At 38.5% G+C, this 25407-nt stretch overlaps 1 protein-coding gene across 1 annotated transcript in view; it reads left to right on the top strand.

Annotated features, from left to right (window-relative positions):
* Positions 1-25407, top strand: part of COL4A1 (collagen type IV alpha 1 chain) — a 195373-nt gene that overhangs the window by 114142 nt on the left and 55824 nt on the right. The window contains exons 9-21 of the mRNA XM_040336209.1: positions 2078-2149; positions 4541-4603; positions 6543-6578; positions 6661-6702; positions 7351-7422; positions 8385-8429; positions 8582-8641; positions 12068-12112; positions 14969-15022; positions 15606-15647; positions 15804-15897; positions 19021-19056; positions 20279-20434. Coding sequence (XP_040192143.1) covers positions 2078-2149; positions 4541-4603; positions 6543-6578; positions 6661-6702; positions 7351-7422; positions 8385-8429; positions 8582-8641; positions 12068-12112; positions 14969-15022; positions 15606-15647; positions 15804-15897; positions 19021-19056; positions 20279-20434 — 817 coding nt within the window. The remainder of the gene's footprint in view (positions 1-2077; positions 2150-4540; positions 4604-6542; positions 6579-6660; positions 6703-7350; positions 7423-8384; positions 8430-8581; positions 8642-12067; positions 12113-14968; positions 15023-15605; positions 15648-15803; positions 15898-19020; positions 19057-20278; positions 20435-25407) is intronic.

Below are 25407 nucleotides of genomic sequence, written 5' to 3'. Positions count from 1 at the left end.
CTTTTGCTATCTGGAAATTTGAATATATAGACTGTTAGTGGTTCTTTATTCCTAAACAACAAATAAAAAGAAAGAACAATTGTATATATGCAAAAACATTATTTTGCCCATGATAACAGGTGACAAATGAAAATATCATAAATTCAGTATATAATATGAATGAAGGTTGAAATACGAATGTCAGATACTAGATTCAGCTTTAAAGACTTGCTTACCGGGCCAATTCTGCCAATTCTCATATACATGTAAAAATAAAACTTTTTTTTGCTAGAACATTACTTAGAAACCCCCAAACATTATGGGGTAGATTCATGTACCGCTGCGCATCTTTCCGCCAGGCGCAGCGTATCTAAGATACACTACGCCGCTGTAACTTTTTTTTTTGAATCCTCAAAGAATTTGCGCCGTAAGTTACGGCGACGTAGTGTATCTTTGGCGACGTAATGGCGCGCCATTCAAATATCTGTGATGGAGGCGTGTTTCATGTAAATAAGTTGTGACCCGACGTAAACAACTTTTTTTTTTAACTGCGCATGCGCCGTCCGTGGGGGCATGCTCAAAATTAACCCGGAACAAGCCAATGCTCACGACGGTGACGTCATTCAACCAAATCCCTATTCGCGAACGACTTACGCAAACAACGTAAAAAATTCAAAATTGGACACGGGAACGACGGCCATACTTAACATTGAGTACGCCACCATATAGCAGCTTTAACTATACGCCGGAAAAAGCCGAACGCAAACGACGTAAAAAAATGCGCCGGCCGGACGTACGTTCGTGGATCGCCGTAACTAGCTAATTTGCATACTCGACGCGGAATTCGACGGAAACGCCACCTAGCGGCGCCGAAAAATTGCAACTAAGATCCGACGGCGTACTAAGACGTACGCCAGTCGGATCGATCCCAGATGCCGTCGTATCTTGTTTTGTGGATACAAAACAAAGATACGACGCGGGAAATTTAAAAATTACGCGGCGTATCAAGAGATACGCCGGCGGAATTCTTTTGTGGATCTGCCCCTATATATATTTTTTTAGCTGAGGCCCTATACAATAAAATGATGGGTGTTGCAATTTTTTTATGTCACACTGTATTTGGGCAGTGGTTTTTCAAATGCAATTTTTGGAAAAAATATATTTTTATGAATATTTATGCACACAAACAAAATATAATACCCATTTTTTTTAAAATATAAAATATGATGTTACACCAGAAAGACTTAGGCCCCATACACACGAGAGGATTTATCCGCAGATACGGTCCAGCGGACCGTATCCGCGGATAAATCCTCTCGAGGATTTCAGAAGATTTCTATGCGATGGCGTGTACACACCATCGCATTGAAATCCGCGCTGAAATCCTCTGCCGATGACGTGTCGCGCCGTCGCCGCTATTATGACGCGGCGACGGGCGCGACGCTGTCATATAAGGAATTCCACGCATGCGTCAAATCATTACGACGCGTGCGGGGAATCCCTTTGGACGGATGGATCCGGTAAGTCTGTACAGACGAGCGGATCCATCCGTTGGAAGGGATTCCAGCAGATGGATTTGTTGAGCATGTCAGCAAATATCCATCTGCTGGAAATCCATCCCAGGGGAGATTTCTCCGCGGATAAATATCCGACGGAGTGTACACACCATAGAATCTATCCGCAGAAACCCATTTGATGGGATTTATCTGCGGATAGATTCTATGGTGTGTATGGGGCCTCAGGCTACTGGTCATGTTAAGTGTGATTTTAGTAATTATCCTTATCCATCAGAGAGACACAGGACAGACTTATATTTGGACATATTCTCCCAAGACTTTAGTAGTAGGGTGTGTGATAATAGAAGGCCATTCTCAAAACTATTCTGAGACTGAAATGACCTTACATACAGAATTACATACAGGAAAACAGACTAGGGGATTAGCGATATATTATATTCGATGAAACAACCTTGCACAGTACTTAAGATTTACTCAAATCTTGGAAAGGCCCCATACTTCACTAGATGACCGGATTAAAAACAATTCACCTGAGATCTATATAACACATTTTAGATTATCTTCTATTTTTTTTTTTTTAGGGAGAACCAGGAGACATCATTGGTTTTATGGCAAAAGGTGAAAAGGGATTTCCTGGAATTAATGGTTTACCAGTAAGTATTTTCAGTATTTGTGTACTTGTTTGTGATGCAATTAAATGACCCATTAAAAGGTATGCAAAGGATTTTGAATTTCATTTTTTAGTTGTATATCTTAAACTTATAAACTTAATGCAAATTTTCTTATCAAATATATAATGTTAGCTAATATGCTTTGCCTCTGGTGCTTTTTCCGGGATGCATGCCCCCCTGTAGTCCTTAGCAGGTTTAACCAGTTAATTCCTGTAGATCTTCAGCATGATAGTGCTACAGTAACAATAGACTGCAATCATGGAATTAGGAACTCAGCTCACAGAAGTGCAGGCTCCTAGTTCAAAGACTGCATTGTCGCAGACAGGACTTATTTCACACTAATGATCGAGAAACAACTTGTATTGGTTTTAGTGCATGTCATCAACATGACTACTACCAATGAAAATGATTATTTGGTTTTGTTTACAAACCAACCTGCCAGCTCATACAGAGAAAGGCAGGCTGCAGACAATAAGAAAAAAAGTAAAAAAGGGGAATAGGGGCTATTAGACTTAAATCGGTTGTACCCTAAAAAAAAAAAAAAAAAAGATTGTGCATTAATATAGTGCTTCTGCAGTGTCATTTATCCCATTCTATGCTGTAAAATACCTAGTTGATCCTGCCTGTTCCTGTGTCCTCCTAGGTGTTCTGACCACGGTAATCATGGCTGCTAATCCATGATGTGGTGGTCAGTTTATATCCTTCTATCAACCCACTGTGTTTAGAGTCTCTCCCTCTCCCCCTACCTCCCTCTGCCTGACAGTTCCTAGTGTGTGAGCAGATCTCCTCCCTGCCCCTCCCCTCCTGTCGCTATTCTGTGTGGCTGTAAAATCACTGAGCACAATTACTGATATCCCCTCTGTTATAGCAAGCTTTACAGTACAGTGAGTGTGTGTTTATTTAAAATTATGAAGCTAAATACCTTATTTCTCAGCCCCTCCCGCTGTACTCATTAGATCGCAGAGGTCACATGACCACACAGCGGCGCTGTGAAATAAGGTGTTTAGTTCTATAAATAAAAACACTGTAATGTAGCTTGCTATAACAGAGGGGATACCAGCAATTGTCCTCAGTGACTTTATAACCACTTTAAAATGCATATATAAAAAATGTGTACATTTGACAACCTAAAAGTTACCTTCATGTAGGTAAAATGTATTCCCCTTAATTCAGCCCACTGTTCGATTTTAGTTTAACATATCTAATCTATTGGCTAACATCTACATTTATTAAAATGCAGCACTACCCCTGTAGGAGTTGCAAATGTCAGGGTTCCCCACTGCTGCATAGCCAGTCACAGAGCATTTACTTCTTGCATCCAGACACAGATAACAGTCTTTTGCTTGTTTTGTTGTTTTTATTAGGGGATAATAACTTGGATGGGGTAGAGATTATGAGATTCCCAACTTGATAATAGCAACAGAACAAGGAACAACTTCCTCCATATTTAAAGCTTCCACTCAATCCTCCTGCAACCCTCCTGCACAAATCTTGATCCTTTGCACATCTCTAACAGACTAGGAACTCTCAGTCCCTTGAGAAAAGTAGCACATGGGGAGTGAACTGCATCCTGCATCACCTTCTGCTTCCCTTTAGACACTGGTCCCAGCTCTACTTCCTGTGAAAATGCTAGCCCACCTGGCTGCCATTCCACCAGCCCACATGGCTGCTTCTTCTTTCCATCCTACCTGACTGATATACACTGGAGATCTCCCAATGCAAGGTTGGGTGATGACTTAAGCACACCGAAGTCTTCAAGAGAGACCTGCTACAGATGGCAGTCTCTCCCCTTGTCTCTTCCTGCACCATGCTGATCTACTCACTCTGTCTCTCTTTGCTCCTGCTGCCTTTCTGGAAAGCTTTTCTTCAACTGCCTCCTGTGGTAGGATCCTTCCAGGCCAGCCACCCGAGCTCATGTCTATTTAAGGGCTCTTTAGTTCCCTGCCATACCCACTTTCTAGGGATTGGCTAAGGGCCCCTAAATATGCAGGATAACCCTCCTAGCTTACGCCCACTAATTTCTAGAATACTCCCCAATATTCTGGAACCAGGGGGAGGCACCAGCCCTAAGCAATCATTCAGCCCTAACCTCTAATAGCTTTGACCCAGATTCCATGGCTCAGGTTTAACCCTGGGTAAGACTATTGTTTACCTGCAATACCGCTATGTAACACAAAGAAAGAAAGAAGTTTGTAAAAATGGAAGTCACTTCAAAGATTACTTTTTGTTTAGCATGATAACTCACAGCATGTAATTTTTTTTTAAACTTTCCTATTAGTTATTTTGACTAATTAAAATCGTATTTGTTTTCCAACCATTTCCAGGGATAGTCCTCTTTCTCTAGGGTATAATTGTGTGTTCCTATTTACACAGGGTACACCTGGACTCCCCGGATTAGAAGGACCGATAGGACCGCCTGGACCACCAGGTCGTCTAGTAAGTGTTTTTTTTTGTTTTTAAAAAGTATTTCCCATTGCGGATAAATATCATTGATTCTATATAAAACTAGACATCTGCACACTAATTATATATGCTATATTACAAGAAGGTTTACTTGGTGCACATGTATTGTTTTTTGCATAATAGGTTAGTGGAGAAATCTTGCTGTCTCTCCCATTTTACAGTAGGCAGTTGGGCTCTTCTGTAAGGGTTAGAATGCATTTCTTCTGCAGAAGGACTCGATTGCTTTCTCCATATACTGTATATTACTATAGAGAATCCATTAGGGGCAAGAGACTGCATAATGCTCCCAATTGTGGGAACAGATAGCTGCAAATACCTGATAAAACCCTCCCTTTACACAACCCAATACTAAAATAAATGTTAAGTTAGCATGTATACTGTTTAATAATGCTTTAAATAATATATCATGGAAGTAAATACAGCAAGAAATGCAGAATTATTGTAGAAGACAAAACAGATGACGTATTATTGCAGTAAGCGCTATTCCAAAACTGACTTATTTTCTTGAAATACATAGAGTTAAAGTATATGTAAACAACAACATATATATATATATATATATTTTTGGTCTGTAAATTGTACTTTTTTTAAGTGTTTCGTTATATCTGTTCAATAAGTGCAATATATACCTTATGATCCTGCCAAAAATCTTGTTAGATGATTGCTTTCTGCCTCTTCTGTCTGTTATCAGTTTTATTTTCCCCAGCTATCGCTGTGGACTACAAAACCTCTCCCCTCTATTTTATGAAGAAGAGGAGAGTAGGAGGTGTTACATAGTTACATGGTTAGTCTGGCTGAAAATATACACATTGTAGTTCAACCAATAAAAGGAAAAAATATATATTTTATATATATATATATATATATATATATATATATATATATACACACACACACACACAATCCTATATTTACAATCTTATACCCACAGTTGATCAAGAGGAAGGCAGAAAGTACTCCAATAAAGCATGATCTAATTTTCTCCAGCAGGGAAAAAAAATTTTTCCTGATCATCCAAGAGGCAATCGGATATTCCCTGCATCTGTAGTCTTGTCCTAGAGTAACAATGCTATTTCTAAATAGTTATAGTACTTTGAGTCAGTGTTGGCACAAGCCCCTGCCTATACAAGCAAGGGGATCACTAGACAATAACGGAATGAATGCTGGGGAAATATGCTGAAGCAAGGAACATACAGCAGGGTGGGGCAAAAAAGCAACTAGGTGCCCAGGGGATGGTTAACATCTTGTTGACAGCGTAATACATATATGCGGCGGCAGGAAAAAAATTGCTATTATATTCAACCACCACACATATGTGTCCATGGTGGCCTGAAGTTGTGTGCTGAGATTGTACTCATTTTGCACTCCAAACTCACTGACTGAGCTGTCACCCACAGCTCCTGATTACAGCTTCTGATCAGGAGCCAACATGATGGGCTCCTGATCATGTGATTGCTGTAAGAGCCAATCATGGCAGTCAAAGGATAGATAAGCCACACTACACACCTCCTGGGTATTAAAGTCCACTTAAAAGGGACACTGGGATTGGATGTGAAGGGCGTAATTAAACTCAGCTTGCATTTGGAAAACATCTGCTGGTGGACTCTGGGTTTGCATCATTCCTGTCTATAAATGACAGTGCCACTAGCAGGTGCTCTGGCTGAGCTCCATATTCCTGACATACACTTTCCACATTTAGCAATGGTGCTTCTAAATAATAAAACAAAATTAATATTTTTTCCTTTTTATTTGGTGAAAGATACCATTTATTGCATGTAAACAGTGTTGATATGAAAACTTTGATTTAAGTCAAATTGTTGCTGTTACCAAGTTAACAAAAACACCTTTATTTACATATCTACAATAGTGTAAATGTGATTCATTCTAAATGATCTCTTTATTTTTATTTTAGGGGCCACCAGGACCACCAGGTCAACCAGGACCAAAGGTAATTGTATGTTATATTTGTCTAATATTTTAAATGATAAATCCTTTCTTTTTTTAAGCTCTCATATTTTGCATTTTTATAGGGCACTATGGGTCTGAGTTTTCATGGACCACAGGGTGACAAAGTGAGTAAATATACTGCATGCGCTGGTCATAGAAATAGACCGTTTACAAATGCCGGTCATACATGGATCAAAATTCAGCTGGTTCTGCAGGGATCGTCTGAGATACATCTGTACCTAAGTCAACCCATCGAACGACTTTGGTAGAACCAGCCTATCGGATTTTCTCCTGGCAGCTATAGCCACTAGCAGTTATCATTGTGTTTTGCCATCGGGGAGGGCTCTCCACACTCCCAAATTACCTTCCCCAGCTGCCAGAACACAATAACGCCGTGGGAGGCATTTTCCTATCAACACAGGAAATCAGACGATTTTCTTTCCTTCCACGGATGTTGGAAGGAAAGAAAATCAAATAATCTAACGCCTACTTCAGGCAGGCCTAGGGGAAATCTCACCTAGATGACACCTGTCAGTGGCAACATGCATACTTTTGATAGTTGGGAAAATATGCAAAGATAAGAGATAGCCATGATGGTGCACTTTCTATTTTAAAAACCTATTTAATTTCTGCATTTAAAGTCTGCAGTTGAATCTGTGAAACTATCTATATATAAGCAATATAAGCTGTATAGTTGTTGTAGTTAAAGTGACCAACATATTGTTTTCTGTGATGTTTTAGTGACTTGAATGTTTCCATGCATTGCTCTTTAGGGCGAGGCTGGTCCTCAGGGTCCCCCTGGTCCACAGGGTCAACAAGGTTCACCAGAAGTGTACAGAGTAAAGGTAATTTTTTTAGATTGGTTTATGCAGTGCTTTGTGTATTAAATGAGAATAGTACATTGTCTGTTTGACATTATTACTATTTAGTGGTACCTGAATGAACACAATCTATTCATTCATGAGGTTCGTTTTGGATTATGATGGCCAAGTTGATGAGGTTTCACTCAACATTGGGTTTCTCACAGCTTATCTAGGTGTTTAATGAGTCAGTGATTCTATTTTATTGTAGGGTTCTCTTTGAGAATGTGAAATATAGCATCATTAGCAGGATTTAATCCAAGCACCCTAGTGCTACAAGGCAGAAGTGCTCACCCCTAAGCCACTGTGCTGCCACGCTATGTCTGAATATTAAAATCAGTGTAAGGCTCACCATACACATTCTGACCATACAGTCAACTTTAAATCTATAATAACTATTTATAATATGAGAACCTACCTAAACTAGTAGTAATCAGGAAGGCCTTGCACTACATTCTTTTTGGAAGATCTAACAGAGATTGTACAGTCAAGTTATAACGCGTGTGGTGAGCTTAACTGAGAAATTACCTTTCAGGCAAGAGGTTGAATTTACAAATCTATAATGATTATTGTTTGTCATAAGGATCAATATTTTCAGCAGTGAGAGCCAATGGGACCAAACAACTTATGTTTTATAGCTAGTGTAACTTAAGCCTATATTATTATTATTTTTTTTATCATTTCATAAAAATTGTAGGTGTTCAATCATAAACACTGATTTAAATAAATCATAAGCTGGTGCTATAATTGATTATCTTTAAAGAATGCATTGCAAATGGAAGATAGCAGGTGAAGGAAAAAAATTGACTACCTACTTTTCTAGTTAGTTTCCTAACTCTTCATACAAAGAAAGAAGCACTGACAACAATAATATATTCCAACATTTAATCTAACTGCATTTATTCATTTAATTATCTAATGTATTCAATCTATTTTTTTATATTTAGGGAGAAAAGGGTACAGCGGGTGACAAAGGTGACAGAGGATTTCCAGTGAGTCAACTATTTTCTGTGTTTAGTATGAAATAAATCTAGCTTTTTCTATTTTATCTGTAAACATTATAATTAATTACATTCCCTTTTGTGTAGTATTTTTGTGACTTCTACATTATTTTGGTTAAAGCGCTTTCTTTCTCCTGGTTTAGGGGAGTCCTGGACAGAGCATCAAAGGAGAAAAAGGAGAGAATGGAAAGCCAGGGCCGAGGGTAAGTATCATAGCTTCTGCCAGCATAAATATATTATTAGAAGTGTGTGGCTCAAGATTTTTAACATACAGAATTAAAATCCGAATTTAGTAGTAGTGTAACTGAAATCATTGTGTGACAATGAAAAAGCATCGCTAGTAAATGTGACAGAATTGTGATTGCATAGTATCAATTGTGCTTTCGTGTAAGAATATATATTGTAATAAAAGAATAAAGTTCATTATAAAAGCTAGACTTATTCATTAATTCTTGTCCTGGTAAGTATAAGTCGCTGAATCATAAATATTATATGCAAAAATAGAAAAATGTATGTAATGATGTGCCATTACAAAGATGCTTGCCAGAAATATAGTGCATTAATACATGACAATAGATCAATAAGCACACATAAAAGTTATTAATCAGATAGTGTACTGAAGAAGAGGGCCAGGTTTACACTGTCTTCGTCATTATTTAATGAAGGGAAAACACATAGGATGCTGTGTGGAGTTAGAGTAGACAGTAAAAAGTGCAGCAAGTGTCAGTTTGCAGTGTTTAGTGGCTTTTTATTTGCCTTCTATCTATGCACTCCACACATGCCCACTTATTTCTGTTGTACTTTAGAGAGAGGATAATATATATGACAATATATTAAAGCGGAGTTCCGGCCACAATTTCACTTTTTAAATATAAATACCCCTGTAATACACAAGCTTAATGTATTCTAGTAAAGTTAGTCTGTAAACTAAGGTCCGTTTTGTTAGGTTGTTACAGCATTTAGACACTTTATAAAATAGAAATTGACTGGGGCCATCTTAAGTGTGGGCATCATGAAGCCAGACTGTATGACTTCCTGGATTTCAGCCTTGCAGACCTCGCACATGCTCAGTGCTGCACAAGCAGTGTCAGATCAGGTTTCAGCACCTGTGCTGTCCAAGTCACATGATTCTTTGAGACTGGGGAGTGCACAGACTCCTGGAAAGTTACACCCACTACATTCCCAGAAGTCGGTGCGGTGTAGGTTAGGAAGCATTAAGCACCTAGGTGCAGGAAGTGGGAAGATTAAGTATTCTGCCTAGCAACAACACTTTGAAGGCATCTAAAAAAAAAAAAATTCGTAAAGGACTAATGACATTTTTTTAAAACTACTGATGTAATGTTATATTTATGGGTGGAACTCCACTTTAAGTAATTTAAATAAAATAAAATATAACAATTCATATGCAATAATTAAAAACATTGGGGTTATTGCTCACTATATATTATTATAATGAATTAAAGTAGAACTTTAATAAACAATTATATAAATGGTCCATTATGTAGTACATATTATATTTCAAAGGTAGACAGCAATGTGTAATTAAAAATACAGTTCTTTATGAAGCCTTTTGCTCTTAGAAGTCCAATAGTAACTTACAAATTGCGTTAATCAGTGAAAGTTTATTGTCAGATTAGTAGTTCATTGCTGTTATTTGCTTATAAAGGGTATGATATCTAAATTATCCAGAGATCCAGATTGTACAATAAAAATTTTGTTCATCAAATTTGGAATATCTCTACACAAAGTTTTTCAAGTTGCTTCATGTGTTGCTTAACAGACCCCACTGGCTTCACTTTAGCTTGAAATGGCAAATTCCCATCTGTAAAAATTATTTAGGGGATAGGCAAATGCATCATTAATAATGTGTTGATTTAGCATCTAATTACATATTGGTTGTTTTAGTTAGCTGTACTGTTCTCATCTCTGCCCTTTGATAAATGGGTGCCAATATGACTTACCCAGGCATGATTTTTATACAGATGCAGTATCTTATATATGTTTTAGTTTATTTAATGGATTATTTTGTTTTATTTTAATGTTATTTATCACTTTACACATACAGCATTAACATGCACATTTTTTATAAATTAATAATATGTTTATATAAGCTTAGATAACAATAAAATAAAACGCAACAAATGAATCCAAAAGGTATACATACCCCTGTAAATGAAAAATGTGATGAAAAAGAGCTTGCATTGTAAATATTACACCCAGGATCATCATAATATTCCAGGGTTATGCATCTTTTACATTTGTTTTTGTACATTTTTCCACACTCAGCACATTCTTCCCTAACTAACTGCTTAATATTGCGCTCATGGCCATAAACATGCCCAGGGTTAAAATGAAAGTTAACTTAAAAATAAAAAAAATCTCTTTACCCTCTCTCCCCTTGCCCACATTCCTGGTCTGGCTTGAATTTTAATGGCAATTCCACTCCATTTTTTCCTTTTTTTACATTGTATTATTTTGTAACATGTGCGGCTTTAAGGCATTCTCCAAGCATGTTTATGTAATGTGTTTTTTCAAAATTGCCATTTTGAACAAACCCTCACCCAGCTATTCCCCCTGGTATAAAAAAAATGGTATTGTTACATGTCTCCCATGGCTGTGTCAAGCTTCTTATGTCTTTTTTAATAATGGCATAAAAATGTACCTATGTTCTGCGGTTTGTGTACTACCCACTGGGTTCGCCAAACCTCATGTGAACTAAACTTTGCCCAGTTCACTCATCCCTAATTCTATTAACAAACTGATGACTAATGTATGTACTTTTTGATTTTGATCAAAGTTTCACTTTAAATCAGAACTACACTGCATCAGAGCGCCACAAAAAAAAACACTATTTAATTAATTTATAATATTCAAAGCAAATTCACCCATCAATCCCTGACCCCTTGCTTTATTGTGTTGAGAAATTACTTTGAAAAACACCCCCTTAGCGTTTCTGGCCGTGGTCATCTTAAATAATGGCAGATGATTTATGTAGCATTTACTTCCTGGAATCCATCTGTCCTTAGTTTAGGCATGCATGCAGGGGGTTGTGCTTAGCTAAGAAAACACCTCTTCCCCTCCTGAAGAATTCTGGGATGCATGATAAAATTTTCCTAGGCCTGGAAACCAGGAAGTAACTGAAGAAATTATAAAAAAAAAAAGCTTAAACAAATAAATATGATAAATTTCTCTATCTATTTAATAATGCTAGCAACATTAAAAATAGTCAGTGTTGATTGAGAGAGTGAAGCTCCGCTTTAAGGGTATCGCCAAAATACGTAACATGAAAATACTACCACTATAATCCTTTGTTTTAGTATGCAGTATAAATAAAAATTAACCCTCTGTAAGTTGCTCTATAGCCAAAAAAATAATCCTTACCTTTTAGTCATGCCAAATAGGAATTTATTAATTTTCATAACTTTTTCTTATTAGTTCCTCTCTCAAAGAAAATATAATTTACTAGTATTGTTTTAGATTTTTGGGAAATTGCCTGGTGTAAAACTGGGAAGAATATGCAAACTTAAGTGAACAGTATACAAGACCCAGTATACAGAGACTGTCAATGCTAACCACTGGACTTCTCTACGTACAGAGACTGTCAATTCATTTAATGCATTTTTTTTAAGGGAAAACCTGGAAAAGATGGTGATCTAGGAGAGAAGGGATCTGCTGTAAGTAGATTTTACATTTTTTTTCTTTTTACAGTATTTGAAGTGTACAAAATGTTATTGGTTTGCTCAGATACAAGTATCTTTGCGTATTTAATGTTTTACCAGAACAGTTTCTACCATTTTCAGTTCCTGGTGATCTCTAGAAGGTTCCCTAGTGCTGTTTTTCTTAACAAGTCAGATAAACCTGTGATATCAGACACAATCCTCATATAAAAATACTGGAGAAGTTTGTCACTCAGCATTTTGCAATGATGATGGACACCTGCCTTTGATATGTACAGACTATACACTCAACTATGAGAACAAAAAACTAGACCTAAAACTAAGATTGGGACTTTGAATGAGGCAATACGTATATGTAATTCCATCTCCGATAGTTTGAACAAGAAGACTAAATGGTGGGACTTTGTATGAGGCACACAACTAAGTAAATGGACCAATCAATATACACAGTGGCCCGGATTTAGGTAGATTTGCCCCTTAGTTACGGAGGCGCAGGGCAGCGTTTTTGCCCTGCGCCCCCGCAAATTTCCTGCGCTACCCGCGATTCACGGAGCAGTAGCTCCGTAAATTGCGTGTGAGCTGTGTAAACTTGCCCTGCGTAAGGGCGCCTAATGTAAATGATCCTGTAGGGGGCGGGAATCATTTAAATTAGGCGCGCTCCCGCGCCGAGCGTAGAGCGCATGCTCCGTCGGGAAACTTTCCCGACGTGCATTGCGGCAAATGACGTCGCAAGGACGTCATTTGCTTCAAAGTGAACGTGAATGGCGTCCAGCGCCATTCACGAATCACTTACGCAAATTACGTAAAATTCTAACGTAGCGACGCGGGAACGACGGGTATACTTTAGCATTGGCTGCCCCTGCTATTAGAAGGGGCAGCCTTACGCTAAACACGCCGTACGGAAACAACGTAAATTGCTTACGCAGGGCTCGCGCAACATTGTAAATCGGTGTTAGTATGCAATTTGCATACTATACACTGAGCACAATGGGAGCGCCCCCTAGCGGCCATCGCAAGAATGCAGCCTAAGATATGCGTGGCATAAGAGCCTTATGCCACGCAGATTTTAGGCTGCAGTCGGCGTTACGATGTTCCTGAATCAGGAGCATTCGTAACGCCGGGGCAAGTAAGCAATTGCGCTGTGTAACCTATGGTTACACAGGCGCAATTGCTTCTTGAATCCGGGCCATTGTATTTATTGCAAAAGGGGCGTACATACACATATGAGGAAACAGGTAAAAAGGTAAATGGGTATACACTCAACTTATAGACAATGTTAATTACTAAATGCTGGTAATTCTCAATCTGGCATCATAAAGAAGTGTTACAGTTAACAAATGAAATTGGATTTTATTCTTCTTATAGTTTAGATAAAAATGTCAGATGTACTGTATTTTTTTCCAAAGGTTTTACACTGATTCAACCACATCCAATCTGTCAGTTTTGATTTCTTTAGGAGCTTTACTGTCTAAGGTCTTTAGGCAGTCCGGTGTTGCTTTTATTTCTAACATTTAATTTCCCATGCACTTCATTAAATAAAATAAAAAGGCACAGGTTATTGACAATCGTCTGTATGAGAACCATATCACACTGGAAAGTTTTCAGCAGCAATTTGTAGTTTTTTGAATATTTCTCACTCCCTGCTGACATCACCAACTGTGCAAGTGAGTTCTACATCCTTATTGATCTAACAATAAAGAACCCCCTATGCAGTTTAGGATTGAACTGATTCTTGTCCAGCTTTATTGTGTGGCCACATGTTTTCTTTAGAGATCTTAGGTTAAATAAGTTTCTTCCCAATGTTAGAGTCCCCATTTAGAGATTTGTACATTGCAATCATATCCCCTCTTAAGTTCCTCTTCTCCAGGGAGAATACATTTAATGTGTGTAGTTGTGCCTTATAACTGAGGTCCTCCAGTCCCATTGTTAGTTTTGTTGCCGTTCTCTGGACTCTCTCCAGTTTAAGGTTATCCTTTCTGAGAATTGGTGACCAAAATTGGACCAAAATACACAAGATGTGGCCAAACCAGAGTAGCTACTTATGTTATCCAGTGCAACTGCTGATAAGTATTGCACACTAGCTGACTAGATATGCATTATAATAAGATACAACTATGTAGTTAGTATCAAATGACCGGAGAAAATATTTTTCTTTTAAAGTGTTTTCTTTGATATTTGTAGCTCCATAGCTATCTGCTATTACAGTTGCTAGTTTGCCATGGCTATAGTAGGCAGAAACTTGCCTAAAGTGCAAAGCCTAAAGAGCATTGTTGCAGGTCTTCATCCTCCAGGGAGGCATGGGTTTCATTGCATTTGAATATTCCTGCAGTAATATAAAGGATATTAATGCACTTGTAGACCAATTGCTGTAAATGATTATTATACAGGTAAAAAATGCACAAAACACAGAAACATTTCAGAAACAGTTTGAGTATGAAGTTTAACTGTGGAAAAAAGAAATGTTCCTGGACTGTCGCACTCTGATAGGCGATTGCCAGCTATGACTAAGCATCTATCCATGATGTGAAACATGTTAACTTTTTTGTCCCCTATGTCCACTTTTTACCATTGATTGCAGTGTTGCATGATTTTTTGGATGTTATACAGCTTTGAATTTTATCCTTTGTTTATTTTGTTTCAATAAATCGCCTATCAGAGTGCGGCAGTCCAGGAACATTTCTTTCTTCTTTTTCCCACGGATCAGCGCAGAGTCTGCACCTGTCAGTACTACAGGGCGGGAGCACAGCATAGGTCGCAGGGCTTGGAGCGGTACTCTTTTCCATTATGAAGTTTAACTAACTTCTAATATTGTTCACACTAATGACAAATAATCATTTATTTTTATTTTTAAAGGGAATCCCAGGTAGCCCAGGCTTTCATGGATTTCCTGGACAGGAAGGTCATAAAGTAAGTTTACATTTAATTATTATTATATATGACAGTTCCATTTAATAACAAATGCAATGAACACACTATAATAGATGTAGTTATCAAGTACAAATATTTTACAAATGTTAACAAAAAATTTCATCCAATTTTCATCCAATTCATTTACAGCACAATTACTCAGGTTTTTATTGCATCCACAGTTTGAGACGTTTTCCCACACTTCCTATACCAGTAATGGTGTTCACTAAAACAAGTAACTTCTCCAATAGGGACACAGAAGCAACAAAGGAAATTTATCAGGAAAGGACGAGAACCTCTGTCAGGTTGTGTGTTCCCACTGGTGATTTTCCCTCAGTTACTATTTCAGTTGTCAATGGGAGAGAAAGTGGTGAAAATCGTGCCCAGAGAGACACAGACAGCAATAACACACTGACAAAAGTTCTAACCAGTTCTAAAGTTTTGGTCACACTTTGAGCAATAGTACATATAAGTGACCTGCCCTCATAATTTCTGTACAAATGTTTTTTTTTCTATATACTTTGAAGAATATATTTTACATGAAATAGATCTATCAGGGTTTTAAATTACCACCTTTTTACAGGGAGACAGAGGAGAACGTGGGTTTCCAGGACCTCCAGGAGCTGTAAGTATTATGAATACATTTTCCAAAAGGACTGCAGTTTTCCCTATTACTATAAATTACTTTTTCGTTTACTGAAAAACTTTACAATAAATATGTGCACAACTCTGTATACTTATCAGTAAATCTAAAATTGTATTGCTATTTGTTTATTTCCAGGTAATAGGCGATGGCCAGCCTACTGTAATTGGAGAGAAGGGAAACACTGGACTACCTGGTTATCCTGGTAGCAAAGGAGACAGGGGTGCTAAAGGTAGAGTTTTAATCTAATGAAGCAACTGGTTAATCTTTTAAGTTTTTTTCTGATGAGCATGTACTGAAGGACCTACATCCGTAGTTCCAACCTGTGGACCCAATGGCCACATGCAGCCCCATGATACTTATTGTGTGCCTCTTTGGTTCAGCAATCAGTAGTCTTTGTTATCCCTGTCTAGCTGTTTACTCAGACCTGGTCAGAATGTCCACCTGGAATATCATGAGAAGTGTTACTAGACTTCCCTTGTAAATCTGTAGCATGTGACCTAGGATATGACTTTGCACATTGGCCTCGGATATAAACAAGTCTTCCATGGTCTAATGGGTTACACTTGTTGCTGAGACTGTCAAAGTGCTTACTCACTTCTATGACCATTTTGAAGGTTGTAATTTTGGGGAATTCACCAACTCTCCTACTAAAGCTTTTATTTAATGTGCCGTTCGTCTACTGGAGATGCTGATGATGTCATTGTGCCTCACTGTTGCCCACTGGGATCTGGGTGTTTTACCGCAAACATGCAGCCAACACAGTGCAGCAGCACATTTTTTGCAGTATTTTGAGCAGCCAAGGTAAGGCACGTTGATGTCTTTATTGTCTCCAGGAAGAGGACAGAGGCCAAACAATTTTTTTTTTAAAATAGCTTTGTATTTGCCACTTTTTTAAGGCATTTTTTTTATTTCGGGAATGGAAGGCAGTAAGTGAAGTGGACCCTGCATTTTCATGCAAGATCCACTTTATTGTCTATATATATTTGTTAGTAAGCTTTGACTGGTGCCATTTCACATATAAAAGTACAAGTTAACATACCTCAATTTTAGTTTCCATATACTGCTAACTGGTAATCAACCTGCTATGGCTTACCATTGACACTCTGAATTTGTGGTGTAGTCATAATAAAGTTTATGTCCAGCCAAGATATTTTGGGTGGAATGAGAAAGGATTAGAACTCCTGGCAAGTTTTACTGCTATTTTGGACACCATTATAGAGATTTTGCATCATCTCCTGTTTTCTGACTGCAGTTTCATTAGCCAGGAAATGAAGGAAAATCTGTTACAGGGACTTAGACAGAAATAGTAAACTAACAGGTATTCTAGCCTTTCCCTACTCTACTAAAGAATAGCATCTTCTTTGCTGCCATTGGAGAGTTCCCCTCACTTTCTGTCTTGTAAACACTGTCAGCCGGACAGGAAGTGAAGGTCAATTAAGGGAGCCCTGGGTAGCAGCAAAAACTTGACAGGGGTTCTAAACCTTTTCCCGTGTTATAAAAAAAAAAAAAAGATTTGGCTGGACATGCACTTTAACTTCTCTTGCATATGGCATTTCCATTATTTTGCCAAACCTTGTATATTGCTACAAAGCTGAACTCCAGCTACAAAAACTATCCCTCTTTAGTCACAAAAAAATATAAAACCACATTTACATTTTATATAATTCTACTTTGTGTGCTCCGAATTCCTTTTAAAACCCAGTTATTATCTTGTAAAATGAGTGTTGACATCATATCACTATGCTGCACATAGCCTATGCAGAGCTGTGGGTGGGACTCAACTGGTCAACCCACTACAGTCTGTCTGCAAAAAACTACAGGAGGGGTCAGATACAAGACCAGTCACCTTTCACAAGGAGAGAGAGCAGCAGTGACCGGTCTTTATTACAACACTGTATTACTACATGGATATGGAAGAAAAACACAAAGCACACCAATATTCAAGTAGGAATACACATGCCTCTTGCATTTAGACAGTAATTGCCTATAGTGGAGTTCGTATTTAATATGTAACTAAAGTTACATGGCAATGAAATTTTTTTTTTTAGTTAAGACTTTTGTTTCACCTGTCAAAAACTGCTTTATCTGCGTTCTAGCATTTTTGTTTAAGAATAGAGCTGTGCACTGAGATAATGTAACTCCAGCGGGTATGCTCGGGAATTATCATCATTAATGGCCAAAGAGGGAAGGCTCCATTTTGGAAAAAGTAATGTCAGTGGTGGCAGACAGAATGGCATGGGAGAGTATGGACCTCTATACCTTGGCCCGGATTCACAAAGCACTTACGCCGATGTATCTTGAGATACGCCGCTTAAGTGTAACTATGCGCCGTCGTATCTGTGTGCCGTGCCCACAATTTGAGATACGCCTGAAAATAGGCTGCATCCGACCGACTTAACTTTCCTACGCCGGCGTATCGTGGGCGCATATTAACGCTGGCCGCAAGGGGCGCTCCCATTGATTTTCAATGCACATATGCAAATGAGGGAGATACGCCGATTTACGAATGTAGTTGCGCCCGGCGCATAATATATGCGGTTTGCGTAAGGCGTATGTCCGGCGTAAAGTTATTCCCCATATAAAAGGCGCAACTCATGCAAAGGTATGGACCAGGGAACACAGCCGTGGTATTTTACGTCGTTTACGTAGTACGTGAATATGGCTAAGCGTAGGCTACGTTCACGTCGTAGGCAGTGATTCGACGTATCTTAGGCAGTTGTTTCGACGTGATTCTGAGCATGCGCACTGGGATGCGACCACGGGACGGCACATGCGCCGTTCGTTTAAAGTGCTTCTGACGCTTGGCCCATCATTAGCATGGGGTCACGCCTCATTAGCATGACTCACGGCCACTTCCACCTACAACGGCTTACGCCGAGGGAACCCAGCGCAGTTTGGGAGGCAAGTGCTTTGAGAATTCGGTGCTTGCCTCTCTGCGCGACATCGGCGTAGCGTATATTGGATACGCTACACCGGCATAAATATGCGCCAATGTATGTGAATCCGGGCCCTTGTGTGCAATAAATTCTATATAAGTTCTAATGCTGATATTTTAGGGTATGTGTTGGTTTCTTGAATTTAATCTGCAGGTACTGATCACAATTCATTGTTATCAGGTAATTAAAAAATAAACACAATTTCTACATTGTATAAATAAAGTTAGTTGTTCTTCCTGACTCTAATACCTAGAAAAATGTACAAAATATTTTTTATACTGTTTTATTTTTGTGTCGTTACTATTAACTATTAACAGTAAAGATGAGCAACTGCTGCATATTAAAGTTATAAAAAGCTTATATTTTTTTCTTTACTACTGGTAAAAAAAAAACTCAAACTTATTTGTTGTTTTTAGGTGAACCTGGGATACAAGGATTATCTGGATCACCAGGTAATTTCTGAAAATGGCATTATTTTTTTAAATACATTTCTGTTTGTCTGGCACCTACCATGCCAGTCCTAAGTTGATGGGAGTGCAGACCACAGGAAACATAACAAGGACGTACATGGGGGAGCAAACTGACTGTACAGCAGTCCGATCACTACCATCTGAATGTTTGCTTGTAATATTTACACACATTCCCAGCTGCTACAGTAATGTGTGTAAACCCGCCTCTGATTCCAATTTATGGCATACGTCGGTTGCGAAAGGATTAAAGCATATTTAAACCTACCATCCACCAACACAAATGAAACAATTTGCAGCTTATCACTCCTTAGATGTGATGGCTGTATTCCTTTTTTATTTTTTCATGCTTTTTGCCCTTCCTTTCAACTGTTGATCCTGTCAGTAACAAACTTTTTGTCCTAAGGAGACAACACTCATTTGCCATATTGCTTCTATGGTGGAGCAGCATTTCCCCTACAAAAATAGACAACAGAACACCTACCTCTCTTTTCCATAAAACATGGATAAGGTGTTCCATAGTTAACAGAGCATGCTGGGAACAATAAAACTAATAAGAATGCAGCACAGATACATAGGAGAAGGGAAGAAGACGCACGGCTGCCGAGATGGAGGAATGGAGGAGATGCCTGATCCCACTACCTGATCCTACTGCCGATGGGGGGTGGTTGTTTGCCACCCCCCCCCCCCCCCAAAAAAAAAACACCAGCCTCCACTGATACCTCTCAACTTTCTCAGATGGGAATGAAGAGCACCAATTAGAATAAGTATGTAGGTATAGGACACACTCCCTGCTATGCCCCCCTTAAAGGAGAACTGTAAAAAAAATGATTGGTTAAACCAACAAGTGCTTTTTAACCACTATTATTCCTTTATACTGGCTTTTGGAATTTATGAATGCAGCAATTAAAAAATTGGATGAAAGATTTAGCACTGTAAAACACCTTTTAATAGATAAGTAGTGCATTTTATATAAAACTATATTGAACAGACCAAAATGAGGGACAAATGAGGAAGAAAGAGGAACAGAGGGACATTGTTCCGAATGAGGGACAGTCCCTCGAAATCAGGGACAGCTGAGAGCTATGCAGATAGGCAAGATGTTTGACAGGATCAAGAGTTATTTATCTTTTTAATGGTAAAAAACAAATAGGAGAAGTGCATTATTTCGGTTTATTTACAATTTAAAAAATGAGTTTTCTTTTAGGGTTATCTATTCCTGGATCACCTGGAGAACAAGGATTTACAGGGGATAGGGGTGATAAAGGTGATTCTGGATTGCCTGGGTTATCCCTACCAGGGGAGAAGGGCAGCCAAGGTCCAACTGGGCCTCAAGGATTTCCAGGCCCACCTGGCCCCATTGGTAAGGACAAGAAACAACAGTTCAACTTTTGTCATCAACATTTAAACTGTTCAGTATTTATGGTGTACATGATTTAAGTATTCTCTACAGGTTTATTTTACAAAAATGTACGTAAAATAATTTGTCTGCATTACAAAAATATATTTGTATTGCTCAGATTTTATTCTCATGCAGTGCATTGGTAATAAAGTATTATACAGTTATACAGACACAACAATCTAATTTTGTACATCTAACTGCTGTAAGATGGTGCACTATAATACTGCTTGAAACGAGGACTCAGCTTTATCAAAAACATAAATAACTAAAACGGCACATTCTCTTAGCTACAGTCTAGAAAACACTGACCCTGGTTTCAAGGTAAGGCCAAATATAGTATTAGTAAACAATACTATTTGGTATTTGTAGTTGATTTAAAGTGCCAACAGCTACATTTGCTCGGAAAAGCATGTACCTCTACATGCAGGTTAAGCTTTTGTTCAGGACACCCTAGAAGCTCTAAAACATGGAAAGACTATAACAGTTGAGCTGTAGTTTGCAAATTTACATTCTTTACTTTTTGCTAGTGAGGCTCCTTATTACAACAATGCCACAAAAGATGGGTGTTGGAGAAGCGGACCAGAGCTTTTTAATAGAACTTGTATTCCGAACTTAAATAGTGTACCTCACATTTTTGGGTACCCAGGCCCTCCAAAAAATACTGAGCCTTTGAATAAGCATTGACATCAGCTGTCCAGTGCTCTCTTGACTGTGACAACACATGTAGAAAAGTTGACTCATATTTACTTCAGCTCAAGGTTTCCCAGAATATCCAATTGGCATAAGCTAGCTTTTGGTATCTGACGGAAAAAATAGATTGATGGTAAATCTGGAGATACCCTAAGGAGACAGCTGAGATCTCCTAAAGTGGAAAGCACATGGGGCCAGATTCACAGAAGAGATACGACGGCGTATCTCCTGATACGCCGTCGTATCTCTGTTTCTATCTATGCGACTGATTCATAGAATCAGTTACGCATAGATATCCCTAAGATCCGACAGGTGTAATTGTTTTACACTGTCGGATCTTAGGATGCAGTACCGCGGCCATCGCTGGGGGGGAGTTTGCGTCGTAAACCAGCGTCGGGTATGCAAATTAGGAGTTACGGCGGATCCACGATGGATTTTCGCGTTCGCTACGTCGCCGCTAGTCTAGTTTCCCGTCGCAAAGTTAGTCGTCGTTTTAGGTGCTCTAACTTTAGTCAGCAAACGTATTGCTGTCTAAAGTATGGCCGTTGTTCCCGCGTCGAAATTTAAAAATGAACGTCGTTTGCGTAACACGTCCGGGAATACGGAAGTACGCTACGCGTGTCGCCGTTCTAAAAAATGACGTCACATCGCGCAAAGCACGACGGGATTTGCGAAACTGAGCATGTGCAGTAGGTCCGGCGCGGGAGTGCGCCTAATTTAAATGGCACACGCCCATTTGAATTGGCCCGCCTTGCGCCGGAGGCCGCCGGCGTGGTTTTCATCGCAAGTGCTCTGTGAATCAATACGTTACGCCGCCGCAGTTCTATGTGAATCTGGCCCATAGTGACCTATTTATTTCCTAGGTCAATCTTTTAAGGAGAGCGCATTGAGTGAAAGGTGGATAGAACTCATGAAAGAAACATTACACAAGGCAGGAGCACAGAGTGGAACCTTATTTACTATAGATACATACTTTTATGAGGTCTTTTTAGATTGTATATGATTATTGTATCACAGATATCTGGATTATGCACATGTCACATGCAAATAATTTTTTTTTCTGCTAGTATAGTTTTGTATAGTGCATTCATATACATGCACAAAGAGAATAGTTTTTTTAGTTAGTATATGTTTGAACTGGAGACATACAGTAGATATAAATATGAAAAAAATCCACCCGCTAATAAAGTGACTAAGTACCAAGGTAAAAACCACACCTAAAAGTTTAATAAATATAATGGAGCAGCTGCCACTAAATAGTGCAATCACCATATCAAACACAAAATACAAAGAGAAAAATAGTGAAGCACAAAATATAAAGTAAATCCAAAAATAGTGTATCTATGACTTCTCAAAGTTAATCTCAAACAAATATATATATATATATATATATATATATATATATATATACACATATATATATATATATATATATATATATATATATATATATATATATATATATGAAAATGCAAAGTAAATGTCTTTACTTAATAATCAAATATAGTATCATATCATCATAAATATAAAAAAAACAAAAAACATGAAATGCTAAAAAGTGACAACATATACGGTAAATATACAAGAGGTGATATGTAAAACGTCCCAGATCTTTTCAACAAATCCATGTTAAATATGTGTGGAAATATTCCAATATAAATGTCCAATCATATAAAATAGTCCATACATTATCCAAATCCACTGTGCATTATATTCTATCCAATCTTCTTAAACAATGCTAGGAAATCTCCACCAGTTTAAAACACCAGCATGTCATCACCATATCCCCTCAGGGTATCCTCTCACCTGATAATGTGGACCCCTCAATGTAATTGGAGGTCAGGAATATTTAAAAATATAACTGGTACTGGAAGTGATCTTTCTAGAAGCTACTGATAACGGGAAGGCACAGGAACATCAGTATTGTTTGAGTTCAACCATCAAGTACTGAGGATCAGAAGACAAATCAGATGTTTGGTTTCTCCAGTACCAGCAATATTTTTAAGTATATCTGACCTCCAATTACATTGAGGGGGTCCACATTATCAGGTGAGAGAATACCCTGAGGGGGTACGGTGATGGGCATGCTGGTGTTTTATATTGATGGCGATTTTCTAGTATTGCTTAAGAAGATTGGATGGAATAATATCCACGGTGGAATTGGATAATGTATGGACTATTTTATATGATTGGACATTTATATTGGAATAATTCCACACATATTTATCACAGATTGGTTGAAAATATCTGGGACTTTTTATATATCACCTCTTGTATATTTATATGTTGTCAATTTTTAGCAATTCATTATTTTTTTTATTTTTTTATATATATGAGGATATGATATCTGATTATTAATCACATTTATTATGTCAGGTGTGGGAAGCACATGAGCAGCAACAATGGGTGTTCTTAGTTTATTGTATTTCTTGTGGTAAATTAGTTGGAATAATGTAAGCATTAAATGTGCAGAGAATTGTTAATAAAAATAGTTGCTATGTCAATAGATGTTTATGTTTCTTACCTGTCAATGGGAGCTTTTTTGAGCTTGAATAAGTTAAAAGGATGAGGCCGCTCTGATTGGCTACAGCTGGGTGGGGAGGACAGGTATTTCTCAGATGGGCGTGGCCTGTTAGTAAGAGATGACTTAGGCTAGGTATCCTGATTGGTTATGGTCAGTCTGGGAAAGGGCGCAACAAAGGGCGTAAAACCCAGAAGTATCCACCAGTAGAAGAGATATAAGCCTTGTCAGAATGTTTAAACTGAAATAATAAACAGTTTTATATTTATGAAAATGAGGATCTATGGTTAAGGATATTTCCACTTATTTACAAAAATCAACAAAATAACTTGAGTTTGTTAATTCGCGCTAACCTGAAAATATATATATATATATATTTATATATATATATATATTTATTTACTAAAATTTAGTGCAAAAATAATATCAAAATATAATTGGTGATAAACAAAGAACACAGGTCCACACATTTAAAAATGTGAATGATATCAATTATTAGAATATAATCACAGGATTTTCTTTTAAAATATCAATGTAACAAAACTGAGTAATTTCTTTAAGAGTGATTAATTATATAATCAATGGCTTAACAGAATGTGAAAACAACAAGGTGTTGACTCTGACACATGACTTTTCTCAGGCAACAGACATTTACAGGCTCAGATTACTTTAACAGCACATGTACAAATGTGTTATACCATGTACAGAGTTGGTAATTTTAACCAGACTTAGATGTAAGGTAAAGATAATTTCCAATAAATTATTTTAACTAAAACATACATCATCACTAAACCATTTACTAGAACCTGAAATCATCTTCAATGAGATAATACAAATAGGTGTATCCCTCTCTTTGATTCAAAAAGGAAAACAATTCATGCTGCAGTTAGAATTATATTTCAACAGTGGCGGCCACTTTATTGTGGACGCACGGGCGCGGTCCCCCCATCCATGCGCCTGGCCCCTTTCAGGATGCAAGACACATGGACTCCTATGACACATGGACTCCTATGGAGGGGGTGGGAGGGGGTGTTTTTTTTAAGCACCTGATTAGAGCCAGAGGCTTCAAAATAGGGTCGGCTCTCTGCGCCCCGATCCCACCCAATTTTGTGACTATAGCAAATAAATTTTCGCTATTTTCACACTACCTTCCTCCCCAAAAATCAGGAGGCAGGGTGTCAGACCTGTTCCTGATTGGCCAAAGTGCCAGGCCAGCCTATTGGATGCCTGACACTTAGGAAGAGGAGCAGAGGAGACACACACTGGACTGGAGGAAAGATACTCCGGTGCACTCGGAGAGGAGCCTGGTGGTAAGTGCCTGACCACGGGGGTCTGCCAGAGCTAAGAGATACACGCAGGGGGGGTTGGGGGTGCTGTCAGAGGCCAGAGCCGTGAGTCCCACAATGGGATGCTGTTAGAGCCGCGAGCTCCACGGGGGGTGCTCTCAGAGCCTAGAGCCGCAAGCTCCTCCACTGGGGTGCCGCTATCAGAGCCCAGAGATGGGGGGAGGTGGTAACGCTGTCAGAGCCTAGAGCCGCAAGCTCCTCCATGGGGGTGCCGCTGTCAGAGCTCAGAGATGGGGTCAGGGGTGTGCTGTCTGAGCCGGGGTCCTGTGCTGATCTGTATACCCTGATCTGTGAGGCTAAGCTTTATATACCCTGATCTGTATACCCTGATCCGTGAGGCTAAGCTGTATACCCTGATCTAAATACCCTGATCTGTG

This window comes from Rana temporaria, chromosome 2, assembly GCF_905171775.1.
Source record: "Rana temporaria chromosome 2, aRanTem1.1, whole genome shotgun sequence".
In the NCBI taxonomy this organism is placed as follows: Eukaryota; Metazoa; Chordata; class Amphibia; order Anura; family Ranidae; genus Rana; species Rana temporaria.
The sequence above is the reverse complement of the archived record's forward strand: the minus strand, read 5'-3'. Positions and strand labels throughout refer to the sequence as shown.